The 25,318-nt window shown below is 37.6% G+C and overlaps 4 protein-coding genes across 4 annotated transcripts; 2 read left to right on the top strand and 2 right to left on the bottom strand.

Annotated features, from left to right (window-relative positions):
- The first annotated feature begins 267 nt into the window (after positions 1-267).
- Positions 268-2,017, top strand: LOC147546813 (expansin-A8-like). Its single transcript, XM_086637066.1, has 3 exons — positions 268-1,059; positions 1,179-1,491; positions 1,575-2,017. The coding sequence occupies exons 1-3, from the start codon at positions 927-929 to the stop codon at positions 1,876-1,878; spliced, it is 750 nt and encodes a 249-aa protein (XP_086493192.1). The 5' UTR covers positions 268-926; the 3' UTR covers positions 1,879-2,017.
- A 13,210-nt stretch (positions 2,018-15,227) lies between these two features.
- Positions 15,228-17,857, top strand: LOC147546812 (appr-1-p processing enzyme family protein). Its single transcript, XM_086632783.1, has 7 exons — positions 15,228-15,654; positions 15,761-15,809; positions 15,982-16,084; positions 16,182-16,277; positions 16,412-16,486; positions 17,023-17,092; positions 17,605-17,857. The coding sequence occupies exons 1-7, from the start codon at positions 15,247-15,249 to the stop codon at positions 17,671-17,673; spliced, it is 870 nt and encodes a 289-aa protein (XP_086488909.1). The 5' UTR covers positions 15,228-15,246; the 3' UTR covers positions 17,674-17,857.
- On the bottom strand, positions 17,826-19,224 carry LOC147546811 (Pentatricopeptide repeat (PPR) superfamily protein). The gene has a single exon (XM_086632781.1). The coding sequence runs from the start codon at positions 19,222-19,224 to the stop codon at positions 18,070-18,072; it is 1,155 nt and encodes a 384-aa protein (XP_086488907.1). The 3' UTR covers positions 17,826-18,069.
- Positions 19,225-20,068: 844 nt separating this feature from the next.
- LOC147546810 (Protein kinase superfamily protein) lies at positions 20,069-24,321 on the bottom strand. Its single transcript, XM_086632782.1, has 7 exons — positions 23,710-24,321; positions 23,027-23,499; positions 22,688-22,820; positions 22,366-22,561; positions 21,867-21,991; positions 21,300-21,458; positions 20,069-20,619 (listed from the first exon to the last, which is right to left on the bottom strand). The coding sequence occupies exons 2-7, from the start codon at positions 23,239-23,241 to the stop codon at positions 20,335-20,337; spliced, it is 1,113 nt and encodes a 370-aa protein (XP_086488908.1). The 5' UTR covers positions 23,242-23,499; positions 23,710-24,321; the 3' UTR covers positions 20,069-20,334.
- Between the last annotated feature and the right edge of the window lie 997 nt (positions 24,322-25,318).

The following is a 25,318-nucleotide window of genomic DNA, read 5'->3' as shown; positions in this document are numbered from 1 at the left end:
AGAGCATTGTCATCATTAATTTTCTAATGTTCAATTGTGTATGCAGTTGAGACTACATATCTTAAAAGAAAATGGGATAGGGACTCATTCTCCAAGTGATAAAAATACATTAGACAAATCTATATGTGCATGGGCCCTTTTTGGTCTTATACAGACAGCTCAATCAATCAAGCAAAATGATCAACCCAATCAAGATCCAGATATGAAGTGTCAGATTTGAGGTTAATTACGACCTTTGTATAGAACCAAGCTATTTAACCTGAAAATGAAGGTCAACTTCAACCAAAAAGTTGATGTGGCCGACTCTGACTGGTTCGGGCATGTGGAGAGAAGAACACCCGGACTAATGAGAACCGGCCACATCAGATTTTGGATTGTTGTCGGCCCCATTTTCGGGCAGAAGAATCATATCTCCTTTATATAGAAAGAAAGAAAGAGAGAGAGGAGGGAGTAGCTAGTGCCCAAAAGAACTGACATCACCAATGAGAGACGAGACTCTTTGCAATTTGACCGCATATGCTGAAGCGCTCGAGGAAGGATTGAATTGATGGATGTGAAAACCGTTAGGCATGTGCTAGTAGGGGCCGGACGGAAAATGTTGGGTTTGGCAACTAACTGAAAATAGTGAATTTCTTGTTATACTAATCCATGTGCTCTTCATTACTCCTCCTCCTAGCTATTATCTCTTTCATCATCAAGTTGACCTTCATTACCCCCTTTTTTTTATCTCTCATAATTACCTCATGATCACACTCAGAATACCTAGCTACCTTGTCTCTTTACCCCCCACCCCAATTCACCACCACCTGAATTATATTGAAGACCTCCTCTCTCTCTGACCTCCTATAAATCCCACACCTTCTCCTCCCTCATCCTTTAAACACCTCACTCACTAAAATTAATACCCCACCTTCATTTCTTCATCAATGGCAACTACTCATCAACTACTCTTCACCTTTCTTCCTATTCTATTACTCTTCAATCTATGTTTTTGCCACGTTCATGGAGACTCCGGTCACGCCACATTTTATGGTGGTGGTGATGCATCTGGAACAATGGGTAGTTCAAACTTCCTCTACCTTAACTAACAATCAAATATACTTCGGCTACCTAGCCAGACATAACACTTTTTCTTCTTATAATATAGTACTAATAATATGGAATATGTTACATTGCAGGTGGAGCGTGTGGTTACGGAAATTTAAATAGTCAAGGATATGGTACTAATACAGCAGCTCTAAGCACTGCTTTGTTTGACAATGGCTTGAATTGTGGATCTTGTTATGAATTGTCATGTAATGATGATCCTAGATGGTGTTTACCCAGTTCAATCATCGTTACTGCTACAAACTTTTGTCCCCCTAATTTCGGGTTGTCCAATGACAATGGCGGATGGTGCAATCCTCCCCTACAACACTTTGATTTAGCTGAGCCTGCTTTCTTACAAATTGCTCAGTACCAAGCTGGAATAGTTCCTGTCTCTTTCAGAAGGTAAGAAATAACAACAAAGTTTGATTATATCTCAAATTGAAACTGCTAGCTAGTGGTTAATTTATTGTTGGTTGTGGTGGCAGGGTACCCTGTGTGAAGCAAGGAGGAATAAGGTTCACCATTAATGGCCACTCTTACTTCAACTTGGTATTGGTCACAAACGTTGCAGGTGCCGGAGACGTTCATTCTGTGTCGATCAAAGGGTCTAATACAGGATGGCAAGCCATGTCAAGAAACTGGGGTCAAAATTGGCAGAGTAACTCTTACCTTAATGGGCAGAGCCTCTCTTTCCAAGTTACCACCAGTGATGGCAGAACTACTGTTAGTTACGATGTTGCTCCTGCGGGTTGGCAGTTCGGTCAAACATTCGAAGGGAGCCAATTTTAGACCTACTGTTAAAATTGTCCAAGACTCATCTACTTTTCCTTCTTGGGGTCAAGATCCATCAGGATCTGTCTCAGCTTTTCAAGTTAGTGTTGGTCTTGCTGGAACCTCTAACAAAACTGTTAAATTGCCTAAGAATTTCACTGTTAAAATTGTTCCTCCTACTACTTTCCTCACACCCGACCGTCGCCGTAAAACTCAAGCTTGGAGTAAGTTAATTCTCTAGTGCTTTATTTTTTTTCTTGAGTGTCTGAATAGATTTAGGATGATCCTTATTCCCCAACACACATCCAATTTCTTCCAATGGGTAGAAGATCAATATGTTGAATAATGTGTATTTGTCTTTTTGGTCTTGACAACAACAATCTAATTAGAACTTTCACTGGTAGTCTAGACAGAATATTCAAAATTTACTCCTCAGAAATACCTTGATCAATTTGAGTCGTCTTCCTTTTTTGAAGAAATTGACTATGACCCTCCATCACTTTTCTCTTCTCAGGTTGCATATTAATTTAAGGTATTTCTATTAGACATTTCATCAAACACACATATGGTAACATTAAAAACATAAAGAAGCAACCATTGAATCATTCTTACCACTGAATAAATTTCCACAAAAAAGATGAAGTTTGACAGATATGAGAGAACAAAAGATGATGTAATAAATTTCTAGAATGAAGAGGAAGTTTAACAGAGATTGAGAGAACAAAAGATGAAGTAATACTAACCTCTCACGTTTAGAAAGCAGGAAAATGATTTAAGTGTGCGTCTCAGTGAGGGAGATGAGATGTGTCTGATGAAGTGAGAAGATACATCCGTTTAGAGAGTAGGAAAACAGCGTGGCTATAGGCACCCAGAGGCAGACTTCATAGATTTTATTGAATTCGACGGTGGATGAGAGTGCTGATGTGGGACGGACGACCGGATTTATCCAAGGATTTAAGATGAAACACTTGCTTTGAAGTAAGTTTCACCAAAACACTACGTTTATGAAACTAACCTACTTCCAATTTTTGTCTATTTATAAAATAAAGAACAGTGTAATTTATCGTAGGATCCGTGGAGTATAACGAAGAAGAAGGATTATATGTCTTATGCTATAACTTGAAGTGCTAAGCTTAGACAAAGATAATCAAGCACTTCGGTTCAAACATTCCAACAGGTCCCAAACATTCCATTTTGAAGTAACTATTATATGTCTTATGCTATAACAACCTGAAGTGTTCTCTTATGCTATTACAACTTGAAGTGCTAAGCTTTAACAGAAATAATCAAGCAACCACAATATTCTGCTTCTAAATGAAAGTCTAATCGAAGGGGACCCTTTGCCTCCTGAATACCTTAAGTACACAATAGTTTCTTTTCTGGACCTTTTTTACCAACAGAGGTAAATAGTTTTTTAGTGTGGATTTCATTTCATGGGAAAACTTTTGATTTACTGTGATGTATGGATCTTATCTATATGTGTTGAAATGTTCACTTATTTGTTATCACCGGTGAAAGATCATGTGAAGCTTGTCTGGGAAAATGAGTCTCGACTCTGTTCACTTATTTAAATGTGTCATTCAACAGGAGAGGTGGCATATAACTGGGAATAGAGTGAGTTAAAGTATGTTCTTCATTGAGTTTCTTCTTGCTGTCCAGTCAAGTCTCAACTTCTTAATCTAAAATGCATAGGAGTAGTTGGGATTTTTAGGTTTAGAGAGCTAGAAACTTACAAGTAATAATTAACAGTGTGAGTTCACAACTTGCATTATACTCACAGGCCTCTTTAAAGTGGTCAAGAGCTCCAACATAATCAGAGACTCATTTGAAGCTTGAGCTCATACTAACAAAACAAATAAAATAGTATAACTTTGTTTAAAAGCAATAAGGGTACTAAAAGTTTGCTTACAAATGGGTAATGATGATGCTAAACAAACCACCGGATTTGAAAATAGAGAAATCTAGATATCTTCAGTGATCAAGATACCTCACATTCATTCCACAATCAAACATTTTTATCCAATTTAAGCTGAAACAACATAAACGGAATTTGAAGATTAATAAGGAAAGTGAACATAGCAATCATCATCAAACATGAAAGCGAGCACATAAGAAAATCAACAAATACTATATTACTCGAATCTGACCTATTCTTTGAACTATATTGGTTTCACGCATATTTCACATTTAATCAAACAACTGATATTCATCTCTCCATACTCGTACAGACTCATCACCAATGAGAAGAGTTTGATAAAATCTCTATGCAAACTGTTACTTTACTGAATGTAACAACTAATCAAAATGGTAAATATGAACCAATCAATATGGATTCTTAATATTTGCAGAGACATTTTACATTCTACGGATTTTTGAACTCCACATACCAAAATGGTAAATGTGAACAAATCAATTTGGCTTCCAATACCCAGAAGGGAGATTTTAAAAGGCCTCCCCGTTTTTGTTAAAAGGCCTCCCCATGGTTTCGTTGACTTGGTAAAACACGTTTGACTTGGCTTGGTTAAAGGGCCCCCTCTTTGAATGGGTGAAAAAAACCCCCTTTAAGGGTGTATTTCACCCACATCATTTGACCACGCCACATCATCACCTTCTCCGGCAAGGTCGCCGGCCGGCCAAATTTCCGGCCGGCGACCTTCAAACCAAAATTTTTTTTTTTTTTTTCTTTCTCTCCTCTCTCTCTCTCTCTAAGAACTCCGGCGAAGGAACCCTTCGCCGGAGTTCGTCTGTTCGTGAGAACAGATCTGTTCTCACGAACAGACCTCTGTTCGTGAGAACAGATCTGTTCTCACGAACAGTCCTCTGTTCGTGAGAACAGATCTGTTCTCACGAACAGTCCTCTGTTCGTGAGAACAGAGCTGTTCTCACGAACAGTCCTCTGTTCGTGAGAACAGCTCTGTTCTCACGAACAGTCGTCTGTTCGTGAGAACAGACGAACTCCGGCAAAGGGTTCCTTCGCCGGAGTTCTTAGAGAGAGAGAGAGGAGAGAAAGAAAAAAAAAAAAAAAAAAAAAAAAATTTGAAGGTCGCCGGCCGGAAGTTTGGCCGGCCGGCGACCCTGCCGGAGAAGATGATGATGTGGCGTGGTCCACATCACCGGTCTTGGGTTAAGTTTGACCTAACGGCGTTAACTTTGCCGTTAGGTCAAATATTGATGAAGGAGGTGCTCTTTTGTAGAGGGGGCCCTATAACCAAATGGGTTATAATGAGAGGCGCTTTTAGCGGGGAGGCCTTTTAACAAAAACGGGGGGGCCTTTTAAAATTTCCCTACCCAGAAATTGCGGAGAAAACAGTGGAGGTGGATTCAACTTTTGTACTTTCTCTATCTTAATTCGATTATAATTTTGGTGTTTGGGGGATTTAATTTTTGACTCTGTGGAACTATATTGATTTCAAAATCAATAAAGAAGTACCCAAATATTGAAGTGAAGAGGAGAAAATAAGAAAACCTAGAGAAATCAAGTGAGAAGTGAAAAGAAAGAAAATACCTTGATTTGCTGGAATCGAATGAAGCATCCAATCCATCGAGCAGACTTCCACGAAAAGAGAGAAATCGGTGAAGAAAAGAGAGAAATGGAAAAGAGAGAAATCGAAAAGAGAAAAATCGGTGAAGAAAAGAGAGATGAAGGGTTGTGTCGACAAACCCTAAATTGCTGAAGAAATTAGAGATGTTGGGAACTGGAAAGATATGTTCCCACGAATTGACGAAGAAGAAGGAAGACTCTTTATTTTTCTTCCAGTTCCTGACACTATTTCTTCTTCTGATGAGAGGTGAATCCTTTCCCTTAGCTACTCAGTTTCGTTTGAGGGTTTCTTCTGCTCGGATTTGAAGAGGAAATGGATATAGAGAAACAATTTTAGTGAGGGAGAAAGAAGAAGACAATCGTTTAGAAGAAGAAGAAGAAGTAAATTTTAGGGAAACCAGGAACCTAAAACATGTGTCCGGTGATTTTGAGTGGGAACCGAGGAGATATGTTTGTTTCGAATATACGTCTATAAGCGCCCGAGTGAATCCAACGATCTACAAGAATGCTGATGTGGATTGGACGGCTGGATTTATCCAGGATTTGTCCCAGTCAGCACCCATCCACCTGTTTTATTATATAGATTATATAAAACAGAAGGGAAAACGATGACTGGGACAAACATCCTTATTTAATTATGCATATTGTCTAGAAGCCCTTCTCAAAATTTAAAATATAGTCTTTCGTAGAAATAAAGTTACCTATTTAAAAAACAATAATCATTTCCTTCTTAAAAATAAAATAACTAATTTAAGAAAAAAGAAACAAAATAAATTTCAAGGGTTAAAGAAAGAAATTAAAATCTCTCTCTTAATAAAATAATAACTAATTTAAGAGAAAAGAAACAAAAAAATAATACCAAAAAATAATAACTAACAAAAATCTCTCTCTCTCTCTCTCAGTAAAATATAAAATAAATTTTGTAACATTTGATTGATATAAGTGTCCGTGCCCTAGGGCACGGGATATACCCTAGTATATATATGTAGAACAATTATGTATACATTAGTCGGTGCACGATTGTTTCTTGGCACCTTAGACAGGGGGACCTTCATATTTTATTTTGACAGTTATACCTTGCAAGTGTACAAATGTTATAAACTTGTCTTCAAATGAACAAATAAAGATGAATAGAAGAGGGATGGAGATTAGAGGCTTGAAACGTGTACTAGGTACACTTTCCTTAAAGCATTATTTGCCCCCTCTCACTCGAGATTACTTGAAAGGTATTAGGCAAATTGCTTCCCAAGATATGACAAGCCTTTGTGAAACTACACCAAGTAATTTGTGGAGATTTCACTTAAGGAGCATTAGAACATATTGAAGATGGCAAAGGATATTCCGACATAGTCACTCTACATGGTTTTCGATTACTTACAATGTGTATAGAGAAAACATTATTTATAGAAAACAAAAGACACTTTTCAAGTAGAAAAATCTTTTCATAAAGAGAGATATCTCTCCAAATAATTTATCAAAAGATATAACTATTAATAACCAAATTCAAATTCAATTAATAGAAAATTAATTTTCTAATTTTATAAAATAGACTACTTAATAACTTGTCCAAAATTCCAACAATCCCCCACTTGGACAATTATTAAGATAATACCTTTGCCAAATATAATTGTAAGTAGTATTTATGCATAGAGTATGGTATCTTTCGATTTGAACCATACCTTAGTGTAAGTGCACAAAGTTTTATCGAAATCGCAGGTAGCTTGTAGCTTTGCCGTCAATGGTGACTTTTATGTAAAGAGTATCAATCCCATCTCTCTGGATGTTAATCTATACATACCTCTCGTCAGAGGTTTAGTAAATAAATTCGCTAAATTGTATCAAATATAAGAAACTATAATTCCATCATGAATTATGTATTTCACATTTAATAGTACAGACTATGTCTAATCTTCTCATTTTTCCACTACATGCACAATCACATTTAGATGAATAATCACATTAGAGACCCCCACAATTTCAAGATTCCAACAATTGACTGTATCTCTCTTACAATTTTATGTTCAATTTATGAGAGCATCATATATTAAAGCAAAACAGTAACGTTCTCCACTTGACAATAAGTCGGCCGCCTTAGTGTCAAGATTGTTACAATATAGAATAATTTTTTTTTCAATATTGCAATAATCATCAATAACCACGCAGTTGGTGTATTTGGATCACTCATTGATTTTATGCCATCTTCATCCGCTTACCCCACTATTTCTGTTGTGTATTGAGATATCTTATGGGATCCATATCGAGCCACAAACATGTCTTATGGGATCAAGAAATTATCAAGCTTTAGTTGCCAATCCAAAACAATTCCCATAGGTTAATGGGATTTATTCTCATCATAAGAAATAAAACTCATGCATAACCAGTTTTTGAAAAGAAAACAACATTGGTAATTTGGTATATAAATTTTGAGACTAGAATAATATATACAAAAATCACATTAACTAATCAATATTTCGCATTGATAATGTGACTATCAATATTAATTCATTTATACATAATATTATCTTATGCACAACTTTAGCAACACACATAAACTAACATCAATATTGGCTTGATGTCCTCAACTCCATCTCACTTACCAAAATCTCTCTAGCAATACTAATTATCTTTAGCATGTATAGTATGTACAAGGACAACAATTATAACTAGATTTTCGGGTAAGTAGAAGATATTAACAGACAAAATAGAGTGCATACATTGAAATTTCATAATTTACCTGCAAGTATGTCCTCATACCACAATTACAATCCTGAAAGATTCCAATGTTTATCTATGGTATTCTTTCATCTAACTCTCACCATCACCCCCACTATTTTAAATATGTATTATTATGGTTCAATGTGATTGTCATTGACTAACAATATCAGTGTATAATATAAAAATCAAAAAACACTAATTATGTGCCCATGTCCCTTAACAAAAAAAAAAATGTGCCCATGTCATAAAGAATATATATCACTGTTTGGTGTCATAAGACTTCAATACAATCTATAGTTCAGTGTCTCTTATAACTCTTTAATATGTAAACATATGGTGGCATCACAGTCATAATTATTTAGACAAATCAGTAAGATTAATGAAGGGTTGACACATACCTTGTTGTTGAGTCCATACAAACTTTTGTATTCTGAGAAATTGTATTACATCTTCATTTATTAATTAATTTTCTGTCGTTCAAATTTATTGCCCAATATTTCCTACAACCATTGATCATTCCAAGGACATTGGAAAAAACCCAAGTTGCCTTATGAATAGTCACCTCTATTCAAATCATAGTAACCATATGATGCTTTCTAATTATAATGGTTAGTTAGATGCATCATGTTAGATTGTTAGATAATACTACACTCATTTCATGGCACTCTTTCGGTTCTCATAAACAAATGTACTTTCACTCCAAATTGTGTTTCAGATAAAGTTTGAACCTTCCTTGTTCTTTGTTTTTTGATGAAGATTGAACCTTCCTTGTAGATACACCCCAAATATTCATTAATTTACCCTCAACCTTTATGACCCATGTCTAGGGTAAAGAAACAACAAACAAGAAGTTCAAACGGATCATGCCATTTTTTCCATAACTATGTAACTTATGCATGGACAAATTGTCCATATTCTGATTCTAAAGGTCACCTCCACCAACATTAGATAAAACACAAATTTCGTAAAGATAAATAAAAGAGAAAAGAAAACTTATCTGATTAATGTTTGTCCTTCTATCTTTTAGTCTGTAAGTCCTTTGTCTAGTACATTTCCGAAGGAATCGCTCCAATGGATGGAATCTTTACTTCTTTGCATTATATCATCATCAAGAATTTGGTGTTGACGTCCATCTCCATGAATACTCTGAATCTAAACTATAATATTTTCTTTCTTTGTTTTCTTATACAATGTTATCTTTATGAATGAGTAGGATCAACTACTTCAATTTTTCAAAACAACAAATATCGTCTAATACCAAGTTCCGTTGTGAAACTAACCATTCCTATCTAACTCATGGAATAAGATTTGAACCCCACAGAAAACTGCAACTTGTCCCATGCCCAAACTTATTCATTTTGATTCTTATCATAGTAGCCTCAATCTCCACAACTAATGCTTTAAGATTGTTATAAACTTGTCTTCAAATGAACAAATAAAGATGAATAAAAGAGGGATGGAGATTAGAGGCTTGAAACGTGTACTAGGTACACTTTCCTTAAAGCATTATTTGCCCCCTCTCACTCGAGATTACTTGAAAGGTATTAGGCAAATTGCTTCCCAAGATATGACAAGCCTTTGTGAAACTACACCAAGTAATTTGTGGAGATTTCACTTAAGGAGCATTAGAACATATTGAAGATGGCAAAGGATATTCCGACATAGTCACTCTACATGGTTTTCGATTACTTACAATGTGTATAGAGAAAACATTATTTATAGAAAACAAAAGACTCGTTTCAAGTAGAAAAATCTTTTCACAAAGAGAGATATATCTCCAAATAATTTATCAAAAGATATAACTATTAATAACCAAATTCAAATAATAGAAAATTAATTTTCTAATTTTATAAAATAGACTACTTAATAACTTGTCCAAAATTCCAACAACAAATACAATCTATATGAATGGGTGAGTCGATGAGAAGTTGATCATCCTTGTATGCAAGCCTAAGAGAATCATGCCCAACAAAGGCGAGTCTTAGACTGATGGGCAAAAAGTCCCCGCCAGTTGATATCATGCAGCTAGAACACATTACGACACACATGCACAACGATGTAGAAGATCTGCAAACTCTTTACGTTGACCTTCCCGTGCGGGGAGCACCTACTACTTTTTTTTTTGTTGTTGTTGAAAGTACTACTTTATCCAAGCCTTGGTTCAAGTGAAGAGATGTGAACAAATCTATTTTGTGTAATCTATGTGTTAAACAAAAGAAATAGGCGAAGTGGGTTGATGCAGTGGACACTTGATGGGTAGATAGATGTCTAGTGAGTGGCAAGAAATGAAATTTGTTGGTAAAGAAATGAATAACATTTAAAACAAAAAACAGAAAAATCTGGAACAAAGAGAAGCAACACTTAAGCAAATAGGCAAACAGTAGATACTTGAGAATTTCTTTATTTCTGCTTGAAGAAATCTGAGAGAACTAACTTGATACATATCATATTTATAGTCATAAAACTAACAGTAAACTCCTAAAAAACTGCAACTACTTAGATTAATACTTCATGACTTGACTGCTACTAAAATCTAGGAAATTAGTTATTTGACTAAGTAAACATAAACTTTAGTACGTAGATGCACTAATTTTTAACACTCCCCCTTAGTGCATCCTTCCGATCAAGAACTCCAAGAGTTGCTCTGAGATGTTCAAACTTAGGCTTTACCAAAGCCTTTGTAAATATATCTGCAACTTGATCATTTGTAGAGACTCCTATTAGCTTAATTTCTTGGTCCAATATTTTCTCTCGGATGTAGTGATGACGAACTTCAATATGCTTTGTCCGAGCATGAAAAACTGGATTGGAGGCAAGCTTAACAGCACTTTCGTTATCACACTTGATTTCGACAGCATAATCAAGTTTGCAGAACATGTCTTCTATTAACCTCTTCAACCACATACACTCTTGTGCAACCATAGTTGCTGCCACATATTCAGCTTCTGTGCTTGATAATGCAACCACCGATTGTTTCTTGCTGCACCAAGACACCATAGCCGAACCAGTACTAAAGCAATAGCCTGAAGTTGAGTGTCTATCATTTTTGTCTCCAGCCCAATCTGCATCAGTGAAGCCTTTTAGACAGAACTTCTGAGTCCTCTTGTACATAAGACCATACTCAAGTGAACCCTTCACGTAACGAAGAATTCCTTTTGCTGCCTCCAAGTGACTAGACCTTGGGCACTGCATGAATTGAGAAACTACACCAACAGAGTAAGCAATCTCAGACCTTATGATAGTCAAATAAATCAAACTGCCAACCAGTTGCTGAAATTTCATAACATCCTCTAGTGGTTCTCCTTCATCTTTGATCAATTTGAGATGTGGCTCCATTGGAGTGGTTTTTTCTCTTGACTCCCCCATGCCAAAACGATGTAACAACTTCCTTGCATAGCCCGTTTGAGAAACAAAGTACCCTTGATCTGATTTTTCAATTTCTAAACCAAGAAAACAACTAGTCTCCCCTAGGTTCTTCATCTCAAATCGAACAGAAAGTTCATTTTTCAGCATCGAAATTTCTACGTCATTATCTCCGGTGATGATCATATCATCCACATATAATAAAACCATCAAATGCATATTTGAATTTGATTTAATAAACAAACTAGAATCTGCATTTGAAACCTTAAAGCCGCAAAAGATAAAGTATTGAGCAACTTTACCATACCAAGCACGTGGTGCTTGTTTAAGGCCATATAACGCCTTCCTTAGTCTGCACACATGGTTAGGATACTGCTCCGCAACATATCCTTCAGGCTGCTCCATGAATACGTCACGATCCAACTCTCCATAAAGAAAAGCATTTTTTACGTCAAGTTGCCATAACTTCCAATTTCGGAAAGCTGCAAGAGAAACAATGGTTCTTATTGTTACCATCTTCGCCACGGGACTAAATGTTTCTTCGTAGTCCAATCCGTAACTTTGAGAAAAGCCACGTGCAACGAGTCGAGCTTTGTATTTTTAAACATCTCCATTTGAGTTTTTCTTTAAACGGTAAACCCATTTGCAAGTGATGGGCTTGCAGTTTTCTGGTTTCACCACCAACTCCCATGTCTGATTCTTTTTCAATGCTTCAATTTCTTCTTGCATTGCAGCTTCCCATTCTGGACGGTCTTTGGCTTCTTCGAAACTTGTTGGTTCTTCATCTACTTCTCCTATAAAGAAGCATGAAGTGACTGTACACAACTGACCCTCGTAGTCTTTGAGGTAATTTGGTTGTCTTTTCTGCCTTATAGGCCTTCTTTCAACTTGTTGATCGTTGCCATTTGAGTGGCAATCAGCTGGAGATTCATTTGTATCTGAATCTGGTAAATCATTTTCAAAAACAGGTTGCTCTTGATCATCACAGAGAATTACTTCCTGCACATAATTTTTCTGGGCTGAATAATAGGTGGAAATCTCATCGAATACAACGTCCCTAGAGGTGACAAACTTTCTGGTTTCTGGATTCATACACCTCCATCCTTTCCTGCTGGAATCATATCCCACAAAAACACACTTTTTTGCTTTCGGATCAAGTTTGGTTCGATTTGATTTTGGAATGTGAACATAGCAAACAGAACCAAACACACGAAAGTAATTTACATTAGGTTTTAATCCATATAACAATTCAAAAGGAGTTTTTTCTTTACCTGGCCAAGGTGGTAATCTATTTATCACATGACACGCACATTGAAATGCTTCAGCCCAAAGTTCTCGTGGAAGATTCTTGTCGTGTATCCATGAAAGACTTGTTGAAGCGAGATGTGCCAACTTCCTTTCTGCTACCCCGTTTTGCTGAGGAGTATTAGGACATGTCATTTGTCTCTGAATACCATTTTTCTCACAATACTGAAAGAAATCATCAGACATAAACTCTCCACCATTGTCACTTCTTAGGCATTTTATTTTCTGCCCAAATTCCTTCTCTATGGTGTTGTTGAACTCTATGAAGTTCAAGAGTGCCTCACTCTTCAATTTCAAGAACTTTACCCATGTATATCTTGAAAAGTCATCTACCATCACCATAACATAAGAATACCCACAATAACTTGGTGTTTTTGTTGGTCCCATCAAGTCTGTGTGCACTAATTCAAAAGGGGCTGATCTACGGTTGGATGAGCTTTTAAACGGAAGGCGATGTGATTTGCCAAACTGACATCCTTGACAAATCACATCTTCATGTACGTTCTTCAATGTTGGAAGTCCATCTACTAATCTGTTAGAAGAAATTTGCTGCAGCATTTGATAACCCAAATGACCTAACCGAGCATGCCAGATTGCTGAGTTGTCCGTTTTACTTGTTTTCTTCACATAGGCTTCCCCTGCTGCCAAGACAAACAAAGACCCTTTCTTCTTACCGGTCAAAACAACATCACCATCAATTGTCTTCACATTATCAAGAACTTTTACATCGTCTGGCCCAAACAAGACATAATTTCCAGAGTTAGTAATTTGAGAAACTGAAATTAAATTTCTTTTCAAACCTGGAACATGAAAGACGTTGTCGAAATTGACATTTGTATCCGTATCACCAATCTTGACAACTCCTTCATTTTCTACTGGGTATATGGAATCATCAGTGGTAATAATAACCCGTTCTTCATTATGTTGTCGCAATTCTGAAAATAATGAATCATCTCCTGTTACATGATGAGAACAACCAGAATCAACAATCCACTCTTCATTGCCCCTTTCCTGATTGAAAAGAACTTCATCAGAGATTGTTTTTTCAGCAACATGGTTCCTTCTTTCAGCTACTTCTACAGTGAAACACTGCTCCCAGTTGAGTGGTTCATTGCTTTCTTTTTCACTTGCAGCATTTACCGTGGAGAGCTTCACTCTACAATTTTTTTCACGTGTCCGATCTTACCACATCTATAGCACTTGAAAGACTTGTTGTTTTGTGAGCTGCCTTTAACTGTTTCTGTGTTTGACCCTTTTTCATGGTTCTTGTTTCCAACCACTGATTTCTTATGATGTTTTCCCTTTGAGAAGAGTGCAGCATCTGAATCAAAATTCTTCGCCATTTGCTTTGCCAATGCCTCTTGATTGGAAAGCAGATTTTCTAACTCTTCGACTGAAGGTTGCTTTGCCCATCCTTGAATAGAGGTAACAAAAGGAGTGTACTCCTTCAATCCACGAATGAGAAATCTCCGTAATCTACCTTCACTGATCTTCTCATCCGGATCCAATTCTGAAATTTCAGAACAAATACTCTTCATTCGTAAGAAATATTCAGAAATAGACATACCTCCTTGTATTAACATTGCTAACTCGTTCTCCAAAAATTGCAACCTCGTTGTATTCTTTTGAGAGAACAACCTCTCTAGTATCTCCCAAACTTCTTTTGGTGAGCTAATATCACGGACATGATCAATGAACTCTTTTCCAACTGAAGTCCTCAAGGCAAAAAGGGCTTTACCACATTTGATCCTCCATTTCCTTCGAGGTTCAGCATTCTCTGTATTATCAACTGGAATTTCTGCTTCACCAATGACTAGTTCCCACAAGTCTTGACCTTGAAGATAAGCCTCCATGCACATTCTCCAATACTTGTAATTTGTCCCTACAAGTTTCTCAACACCGAAATGTTGATTCGAGCTACTTCCCCCATTTGCAAACTCCATACTGCAATAAGAAACTTCTCCTCTACAACTTTCAATCCCCTCCAACAAGACAGACAAGCTTGATAGACAAGAAGAGAGAAAGTAATTTCAAAGTTCCAGAACCTAGCTTTGATACCATAAAACAAAAAACAGAAAAATCTGGAACAAAGAGAAGCAACACTTAAGCAAATAGGCAAACAGTAGATACTTGAGAATTTCTTTATTTCTGCTTGAAGAAATCTGAGAGAACTAACTTGATACATATCATATTTATAGTCATAAAACTAACAGTAAACTCCTAAAAAACTGCAACTACTTAGACTAATACTTCATGACTTGACTGCTACTAAAATCTAGGAAATTAGTTATTTGACTAAGTAAACAGAAACTTTAGTACGTAGATGCACTAATTTTTAACAACATTTTAGTTATTTCAATCGAAATATATTTTCTTGACAACACATTATTGAAAAAAAAACTTAATCCCAAAACCAATTAGGAGGTTTTCATCAAAAAAAAAAAAAAAACCCAATTAGGAGGATGATGTTGAAGACGAAAATCTGTTTCTCTTTTTGTAGTAAGACGACTAGTTCGGGAGTAGTTGAAAAAACCAACAGAAGATTTCCGAGAAATCTCCAAAACCCTACTAGTTGTCTGCCTCCTGATCCCAGACGAAGAAGAGCCTTCTTCACCACAAGTACAAGTTGCCCTTCTTCTTCTTCTTCACTCAAAGAAAAACGAATCATCATCGGTGTTGTTGAGAAGAAGTCACTCTCACTCTCAAACTCAGCTGCTGTTTCTCAGATTAGGGCTTTTTGTCAGATGGCTTCTTCAAATGGTCATGGACCAATCATAAGCAGCAGCTTCCCACTGTCTCCGACGAGCTCTCTCAAGATTCAAAAGGGGGACATCACTAAGTGGTTCGTCGACGGTGCTTCCGATGCCATCGTCAGTCAATGACTTCATTCTCATTTCATCTTTAGACTTTACTCGTACTAGGGGTTTCAATTATAGTATTGTAATGTCTGATTTTTTTTTTTTTTTAAATGTTCAGGTAAATGCAGCTAACGAGATGATGCTTGGGGGTGGCGGCGTAGATGGAGGTACTACTAATACTTATGAATTATAATCTCATACCTCATGACATGTTCACACAAATCCCTAATTCCATATCATATCTTCCAGATACAACCATTTTATACCCTCATAAATGAAGAAAATAAAATAAATTGCTGCATAGAACCCTCACAATGTGGTTGAGAATGTTTTTGTTAGCCATACATAACGCTGCCGGGCCTGAACTTCGATCAGCATGCCGTGTCGTTCCAGAGGTCCGTCCAGGTGTTCGGTGCCCCAAAGGAGAAGCAAGGATTACTGGGTACGTGCTTCTAGCTTTGAAAGTGGTTCATACTTCCTTTAGTTCCTTGTGGTGGTCCATTCTTTTCGTTATTCTAATAGAGTGATATTTTCTGCAGAGCATTTAGGTTACCAGTGGCTCATGTAATTCACACTGTTGGCCCCATTTATGATGTTGACGATAAGCCACGAGTTACTCTATGGGATGCTTACAGGTATATATATACTCTTATACTGAACATAAAAAAAAAAAAAAAACGTGTTTCCTGTTTTTGTTTTGTCGAGTAGTGTTTATGGTGTTTCAAAGTATGTACCTATTGACGAGCGAGTGATGTTTTAATTTTGACAGAAACTGCCTCAGACTTGCTAAGGAGAATAATATTCAGTATATTGCTTTTCCAGCTATTTCATGTGGTGTTTATGGGTAAGTTAGTTTGTGATCAGACAGACATATTATATTATACTGTGGTTTTCAGGTCATAATAGTATTGGTTGGTAACAGGAGCTGCATATGACATTTAACTATGTGGAACAGTGGAAGTGGTCTTGGTATCCATTTCAGATTTCCTTGGTGAATACAGTAGTAATACTAGAGCCTAAATTTGTGAAAAGCCTCCCTCATAAGGAGGAGGTCATTTGAGAGAATAACCAGAACATTGTTTTAACAGTAAAATTTGAAAGGAATAGTTACTTACTTTAGGATCATTGGTTAAAGCCTCGTTCTGGTATTTATAGAGTTCACTTAGGGATTAGAGTTTATACTCGATCTGGTACAAGCAGCAGTGTTTACGATATATGAGTTGCAAGTTTGCAGCAAACCAGAGTAACTCAGTTACTCGCTGCTTTGGAATTTTACCCTGCTTTTAGTATTGGTTGAAGTCAGACTACAAAAAAGCCTAAAGCAAATCCTTCATTTTTTTCTACTTCTTTTTCTTCCTTAATTAGTGTCATTTTTTTCAGCTATCCTTATGACGAAGCTGCGGCTATCGCAATATCCGCAGTTCAGGAATCATCTGGTGACTTAAAAGAGGTAACGTTTGTTGGTTTTTGCTATTTGCCATAAATATTCCATTTACTTTAGTTTCCCGTGAATTGTGTTGGATACTGTCGTCTCTGAATAGTACGATTTAGTGTTTACAGACCCAGCTTATACAAAGACTAGACCAAGTGTCACCTCTGCGCTAGGCTGGTCCGGAAGTTTTGTAGCTTGTCTCAAGTGAATGTGTAGGAATTCAATAACCGAAAATTCATGGTTCGCTTAGACCACCCACCTTAATCCATAGACGGACTACTCAAACCATATAACCACCAGTTGTCTAGTCTCATCTGTAACAATGCAACTGCTATCATTGCTCTGCCGGACCATAAGGTGCATCCTGTGTCAAGGGTTGACTGGTTCAACCAAACCAGGCCGAAGTGGGTATAAAACACGGTTCAAACTAGCATCTAGAGAACTTCGTCATCATCCCCTCTTAGTTCTTTAATTGAAGTGCAAGGTGAACTTGGTAGCTAGTAATAATGTAACATTGGCTTCTGCTGCAGGTGCACTTTGTTCTGTTTCAGGATGACATCTTCAATGTTTGGTTGGACGCGGCGAGAATGTTGCTCTAGTTGTTTCGGGCTTCCAGTCAACAACAAGTTCCAGATTTTGAAGAGTTAATTCTGTTAATCACAGTGTGAACTTCAATTGAACCGTAACTTGTGTAGCTTATGGTTTGAACTAGAGTACTCCTAGAACATAATGTACTTAAAGAAATAAAGGGTGAATGAAAATGGGTATGTCGTAATTGGAACACACCAATGACCAATCTCTTTAAACTTCCCGGGAGATACATACAAATTGAATGATCCACTGACGTACATATTACAAAAATAAGCCTTCACTATGCTATTCGATGCGGAAGGTGTTTGAGTACCCCAAGTTCTTTCTTCGGACACACTCTTCACTTGTTACAATTTCATCCTCTCAAATCCTACTGCGCATAGAAACCGACCTAATTTTGAAGTTTAGGAGTTTAGAGCTGCAAGTTTTTGGCGAACAAGAGATGCAAGCTCCACTTGCCCCACAACAAGAAGCTGTTCATAAACCTTTTGCCTGACCCTGATGTAAGGTATAAACCCTCTCTCAGCCATTTCCACCACTACCTCCCCGGCCAAGACAATCTCTCCTCTCTCCACACACCCTTCCACTACCATCTCATACACCTCAAACCCTATCCCTCCGCCAATATATCCCTCCAACCACCTCACTACCTCAACCGCTCTTCGGACCTCTCCGTTTGCCCTCATTGCCGACACGACTCTTCCTACCGTACCCTGTCTAGGAGCTAGGCCACCACTTGCCACCATTGATTTCAACAACGCCTCTGCCTCTCTAGATCTCCTAGCTTCAGACATTGCTGAAATCACTGCGCCATAGCTCTCGGAATCAGGATTACAACCAGCCTTACTCATCCCTTCCAAAACCCTAACAGATTCTTCCAATTCATCCACCCCACAAAGAGATGTCAACAGGTAATTGCAGGTTCCAATGTCGGGGCGGTACCCGATAGAGCGCATTTCCAATAAGATATCGGAGACACTGGTGGTGGTGGTGGTGGTGGTGGTTGGTGGGGAGGAAGAATAATATTGTCGGCGGTGGAGCCAAGCTGAGGAGAGAGAAAGATGGGTTTGTGGGGGAGGAAGACATCCGGAACGGAGAGTGCGTTGGAGTACAGCAAGAGAGATGGGAAATGGAGTTGGGTCGTAGTGGAGAGTGTAGGAGAGGAGGTAGGAGTAGACGAGGTGTGGACGAGATCGTGGTCTGAGAGGAATGAAGGATTGAAGGATGTCATCGATGATTTGGGTTTTAAGGGACTGAGACAAGGAAGATAGGAAACAAAATGGATTATTGCTGCTACTTTCATAACTATAACTGGTAGTATCATCAGCATTAGGGTTTTTCTTGTTGTAGGAAGAAGAAGAAGAAGAAGGTGAGCTAAAGAGATCAGGAATCTGATGAAAGGTTTTAGTTTCAATTGCAGCTCTAATGGATTCTTCTAGGGTTTGTTGTTCGATAGAAGTAGAAGGAGTCGAATGGAAGGGGGAGCGGCGAACAAGTACTAGAAAGAAACGAAAACTTTTGAGTTCCCTCCTCATTCTACCCCTCATCCCCAAAACCATTTCTGATTTTCGTTTGGACGCTTCAAAGCTCCCATGTAAATGATGTTGGTGGCGGCCGGTGGTGAGAGGCGAGAATAAAGATTTTGATTTTCTGTTAAAGGAAGGTTGTGGCCTTCTGAGGACGACCGCCGCAAGGTGAAGAGGAGAAAGTGGTAGTTGGAGTTTAAATTTTTTTTTTTTCCATTCAAGATTTTATACTCCGAAATAAATTATGGAAAGAGGCGGTGGAGGGAAGTGGTACTCGCCACATGGTTCGAAGAGCACATCCTAAACACTAAATCTAATATTTTGCGCATATTTTGCGCACTTATGGAAAGAGGCGGTTCGAAGACCCAACCTTTTAGTGAGAGTGGTACTCGCCACATGGTCAACTGGACCAGGTGGTTGCTTGTAAGGGGACGATGTGCCCCACCAATGAGCACATCCTGAGACAGCAGCTTTATTAGATTTGAGGAGGGATCTAACATATTGGTTCCATATCCAAATTGTTTGATGCATGCTCTTTCTTCCCTCTTCAACTAATCGGAAAATATCACACAACGTTTGAGGAACATAAACTATCTACAAGACCTCCCTCCGATGTAGGAGGAAAATAAGAACCGAATAATGAAAGTACCCAGCTCCACCCTTGAGGGGTTTGCTTTCTTAACAATTTTGATACCAAAGGCCATCATAGCCACCAAAATTTTGAAACCTCATTTTGGAACTTGGATGCCCCAGCTTTCAGTTTTATGCTCAAGTCTAGAAGATTGAAAGTTTCACACCCACATAGGGAAGAAGATATATGTTTGGACAGAAATGACGACACAATGAACTGACTCCCACCTCATGGCTGCTATCCTGCTACTATAGGAATTTTCTTTTAATTACATGAATGTTTCATGGTACAGATATCAACAGTAGAACGACCTTAATAAGCATGTGAGTACAAGGAGGCTAAAGATTTCACTTTCTTTTTCTACTTTTTCTGTTAACTATGTTACCATATGTTTGTTCGCCTTTGTTAGTATTTTGTCTGCTACGTGCTTCTATTAGTCTTCCAGGGTTTCTTTCTTCCTGTAGCTGGAGGAACAAGAAGATTGTTTAGGTGTACGTGTACACAATTATCAGCTAGCTGTTCCTTGTCCTCCTCGTAGTGAAAAGCTGGCGCAGGAAAGTGAACTTCCTTCTTGCACGTGCAGAAGACTCGGTGATGATAGCGTTACAAGGCACTCCCACCTTAATTGTGTTTGACAATGGTGGTGGAGGTGGTGGCTGTAATGTAAAGAGGAACGCGTTGAGCATGCGAATGATCTGGCTAAAACTTGGACGCACATTAGCATCTTCGACCCAACAGGATTGTATGATGAAAGCTAGATCAGGTGATACGTCTTCAGGAATATCCGGCCTCATCTGCTGCTCTCGTGAAAAAGTACAACAACATTCTCAATAACCATGATAATATACGATCAAATGCTAAATAGAACATATAAAAAGACAACTTCCAACGATGCAGAACTACAAGGTTCATTTATCAGACTAAGATGATTCCCAACTCAATGGCGCGGCCTACCAAAAGATGATCAATTATCAAATGATCCTCAATGAGACCTATTAAATGGCACGCATATAGCTGCCAGAAAACATCTGCAGGCTATAAACACTTCTATTCTATATTCTGCTCTTCCCTAACGCAGTAACGTAATCAACCTTAGATATTTAAATCGCGTGGTGAAACCTCATTCGGTTCCTACTGTACCTAAATTCTAACATGGTCTAGTGAATCAACCAACAGACAGGATAAACCAAAGACTCATTAGTCATTACACTTTCACTGTTTCGGGCAAAAGCCTTCTACATGAGTTTTGGCAATGTGGCTACCATCCTAACTTCCTAAACCCATCATACACCAGTTAATCACATGTGTTACGGAATACTAATTCAGATAGAAGCCACGCGACCTGCATTAGTTGGTGAAGTGCTTATTTTTTGCATTTTTAGCTGCTTCAATTATTACGCCGAGGTATTATATTGTTATCTTGTCCATAATTAACAATTCAACAGGAACAAGGAGTTATTCGTAAGGGATGACTCACCTTAAAAGCAGCTGCATATGCTGCCTGTAAGTTGGACATGCCCTCAAAAGGCATTCGATTAGTCAATAACTCCCATAGAACAATCCCAAAGCTGTAGACATCAACCTTGTTGTTGTAATGCTTCTTCTCCCCCTGCCGCAATGTCACAGTACTGTATAACTGCATGACCAAACACCAATTCATGGTAAGGCAAGAGCACTGACACTTGGAAAGGAAATTACCACAACAAATTACAAAGAATTCGAAAACTTAATAAGAAATCAAGAAGGAAACTTACCATTTACCAACATACCAATCAAATTTAGCCTAAACTATATCCAAATTTACCAAATTTTTCATTAACAAGTTTTATCCTCTGTTGGGACGATCCAGATATTTTTTTCTATTATTTTTATATCCCAATGCAGGACTCTTCTTGCACGTTATTTTCACACGTTCTCATTAAATTGAAGGCCGTAATTACTTCTCTTATTTGATAAGCCATAGGATCCTTATCTTACCTAGCTGGGTTGCAAATACTGAAGTTAACTATCTAGTATAAACCAATTTTTCTAGAAAGGAGCAAACCTCGGGAGCCATCCAACGGTAAGTTCCAGTTTCTGCTGTCATCATCTCAGTCACAGATTCCTCTCTTGCAAGACCAAAATCAGCGAGCTTTACCGACTTTTGATTCGCAGTAAGTAACAAATTGTCTGCATCATGAGTAGGCAACATCCTCGATTAGCAAAGGATTGAAAAGCTCAAACTGTTTTTTTATGTTTTCCGAAGACGCACGAAAGACCCTAGTCCTAACCAAGGAGAAAACAAAAATAAAAGAGAAGTTTTCACGAGGAATTGTAGTAGTTATTCACACTGTTACAATATCCCAATTTATCCTTATGGGTACGGCACTATACACCACAAGTATAACTTAAGGCTATCTGATCCAGCTCCCAAGGAAGTAATCAGTGTACAATTAGCTATCATACGGCGTTTCTGATGCAAATGATAAAATCAGTAAACAGGAATACCCCGTTGAGATAATAATTGTCCAAACACAATTGCAAAGTAAGTAATACATAGATACCTGGTTTCAGATCTCTGTGTATAATCCCGTTTGCGTGAAGACAATCCATGGCCCGAGCAATATCGAGAGCATATCCTAGAGCCATCCTAAGGTCTAGTAGGTTTGGGCGGATACTGATCAAGTACTTCCTCAGCGACATGCCTGGTAAAAGCTCTGTAGCTATAACCATAATGGGATCCTTACAAGCTCCAATGAACTGCAACGGAAATCAAAATACCATCTCCATTGAAACTTAACATGACAACAAATAAAGCACCCCCAGATGAACTACAGACATAAAACGGTGTACTTTGCATGTGTGTGTGGTCCACTAAAATTTCACCTTGACAAGGTTCTCGTGTTTCACTCTAGACATCATATTAACTTCACGAACGAATCGACCTTCAAGTGCAGCTCTCTCTTCTGGGTTATTTCCACAATTGAGAACTTTAACTGCGATTATTTGATCACGGTACCTGAAGAAGAAAACAGTGAGGGGATGATATCCTTTTGTTAAAAAAAAACAAAATATGTATCAAATAGAATGTCAATGAAGCTGAAGAAGAAAGCAAGATGTGTCTCTAAAATACAAAACCCTAAACATTATATTATTAGATTCTACACAAGAATACATGCATCTCACAAGTTACACAAGGGAATAGATATTAGTAGCCGAACTTACTTTCCTTGATAAACTTTTCCATGGGCTCCCTCTCCAATCTTGGACCCAACAAACAGTAATTTTGGGTCGATCAACAGCTTCTGATCGACATCAAACTGCAAAACCGAGATTGATCCATTCCTCGAGACTGAATTAGTTTCGAGAAAAACAGTAGATTTTTCTGCTTCCTTCAATTCTTTGTCTTCTCTACCTTTGTTTTCCTTACCAGAACTCATGTTGGAAACTCAAATTAGCCTCATCTATATTTTATTTTTTTTAAAACACTATAGGAGGAGGCTCTCTTTTCCTTTTACAAGAGTTCAGAAATTATGTCTTTGAAACATTCTTTGCCTCTTTTGTTTTCCAGGCGTCTAACCAAAACCTAGTTTCTAAGAAGTTGAAATTAAACATCAAGAACCAAACAAAAACCTCCCTCCCTTGTCCATTGGAGTAAGCTCTTCTATTTCACTCTACAGGTGCAGGTGAAGCTCCCCCTGTTTCATTGCAATTCATGTACAGTAGTACCAAATTGACAACAATAAATTAGAAAAAAGAAATACTGGAAATAACCCAGAACTGAAAATATACTAAGGAATTCAGAAACAAGTCTGATTTTGGTTAAAAATTCAAACTTGAACATATGAGTTTGGTTAAAAGTAAAACATAATATGGCCAAAGAGAAAGAAAATAAAACAACAAGTTACCTCTTCAAAAATAGGTAGGGGAGAGGGAGGAGATGTACAAATGAAAATGAACAAGGGTTTTTTTGGTTCATCAGCTATCAACAACCCATTTCTGTCTTCTTCAAATGATTCTTTTTCAGGGGAGTTCAAAACCCTAATAACTCTTCTTTCTACCTAGTCTACCCTAGCCCCAGTTCCCTCTCCCTCTCTATAGGTAAGTAAGTAGCTTTGTCTTACTTTTTCTTTCTCTCTCTAACAACCTTCTTCTAGTCTTCTGCTCCTAAAAACTCAAAATTGGAAGCCTTTTGCTTGTTTTGTTGAATAAATCCCCCCCCCCCTTCTAGTCTGGTCTGGTCTAGGGGAGGACTGAGTAAAACAAAAGTTTGTTCCATCGAATCCATTATACCATGAAACGTGCTACATATGGATTTCCATATAACCAAAGAAAATTTTATTACCCAAAAAAAATTGTTCTTGTTATCATTTAACATAATTAGTGACATAAAACCACAAGAATAATCGTAATTACGCCATACTAGTTTTGGAATGATTTTTCACTTATTTTACTATAGACATTTAACTAATCGGTTAATTGTAAACACAAAAAATTATTCGGTTGTCATTCAGTTCTATAATAATGATTCTTTGTCTCTTGTTTTTATATCAAATAGCTTCGAGTACTTTCTTTGAGAATCTTAGAGAGTATTAACACCACATATAAAAGGGAAAAGATGTTTCTTTCAAATATATGTGATCAGCGACGCTTCTTTGTAAGGATCAAATTTCACGATGCAAAAAAAAAAAGGAAAATAGAAGTCCACGTTTGATCAAATTGAAAGTTTGTGATGGGGAAGTGATGTGGTTTATGTTTGGTATTGATCTTTGAGGACAAATTGGATGATGGATGCTTAAATTGTTGGGAAATGGAAGGTGAGGTGGGTAATGGTGTGGCTCAAAATCTCCCACATCACCAACCATTAATCTTTAATTTACCTTCTTTTTATTCTAAAATAAAGTTCAATTCACTTCCACCACTTCTATGTTTCTTATCGACTCCACTTTGTTGGCCTATCATCTTTCGTTTTTTCTTCTTCGACTATTGAAGGACGAGCACTCATTTGTTCTTTTAATAATACACCTTTGTTTTTTCTTCAAAAACGAAAGAAAAAAAAAACAATTTGGAATCTTGTTTAGTGGTGTCTAGGTGCTTTATAAAGAAATAAAACCAAGTTTGACTAGACTACATCTGGATAGACTAAAACAAAAGTAATGGATAGGTTTTGTTATACTACTAGGTTCCCACAGCGCCCTACGGGCGCTGTAGATCCCTCTTGGCTAACGCCGTTGTGGTTCATTACGTCCCGATTTTACGAGTAAAGTGTTTTCGAGCATACTCCGAGTCTGCTTATACTGTGGGATCTATGATCATGTCGTTGACATCACGTTGGGTCGAGCTTACCCAAGAAGTGTAGGTACAATGATGTCCATTTTCACACAATGTGGGGTCACGCGAATACCTGTCATCCGAAATCATGTACTGATTTCGAATGAAATCACGTACTGATTTCGGATGACAAGTAAACACATGACACCAAAAGGTGTGAAAATAGGCATCATTGTACATACACTT

Source organism: Eschscholzia californica, unplaced genomic scaffold (genome assembly GCF_041429995.1).
Source record: "Eschscholzia californica isolate CP2 unplaced genomic scaffold, dmEscCali1.0.p SCAF_4, whole genome shotgun sequence".
In the NCBI taxonomy this organism is placed as follows: domain Eukaryota; kingdom Viridiplantae; phylum Streptophyta; class Magnoliopsida; order Ranunculales; family Papaveraceae; genus Eschscholzia; species Eschscholzia californica.
The sequence above is the reverse complement of the archived record's forward strand: the minus strand, read 5'-3'. Positions and strand labels throughout refer to the sequence as shown.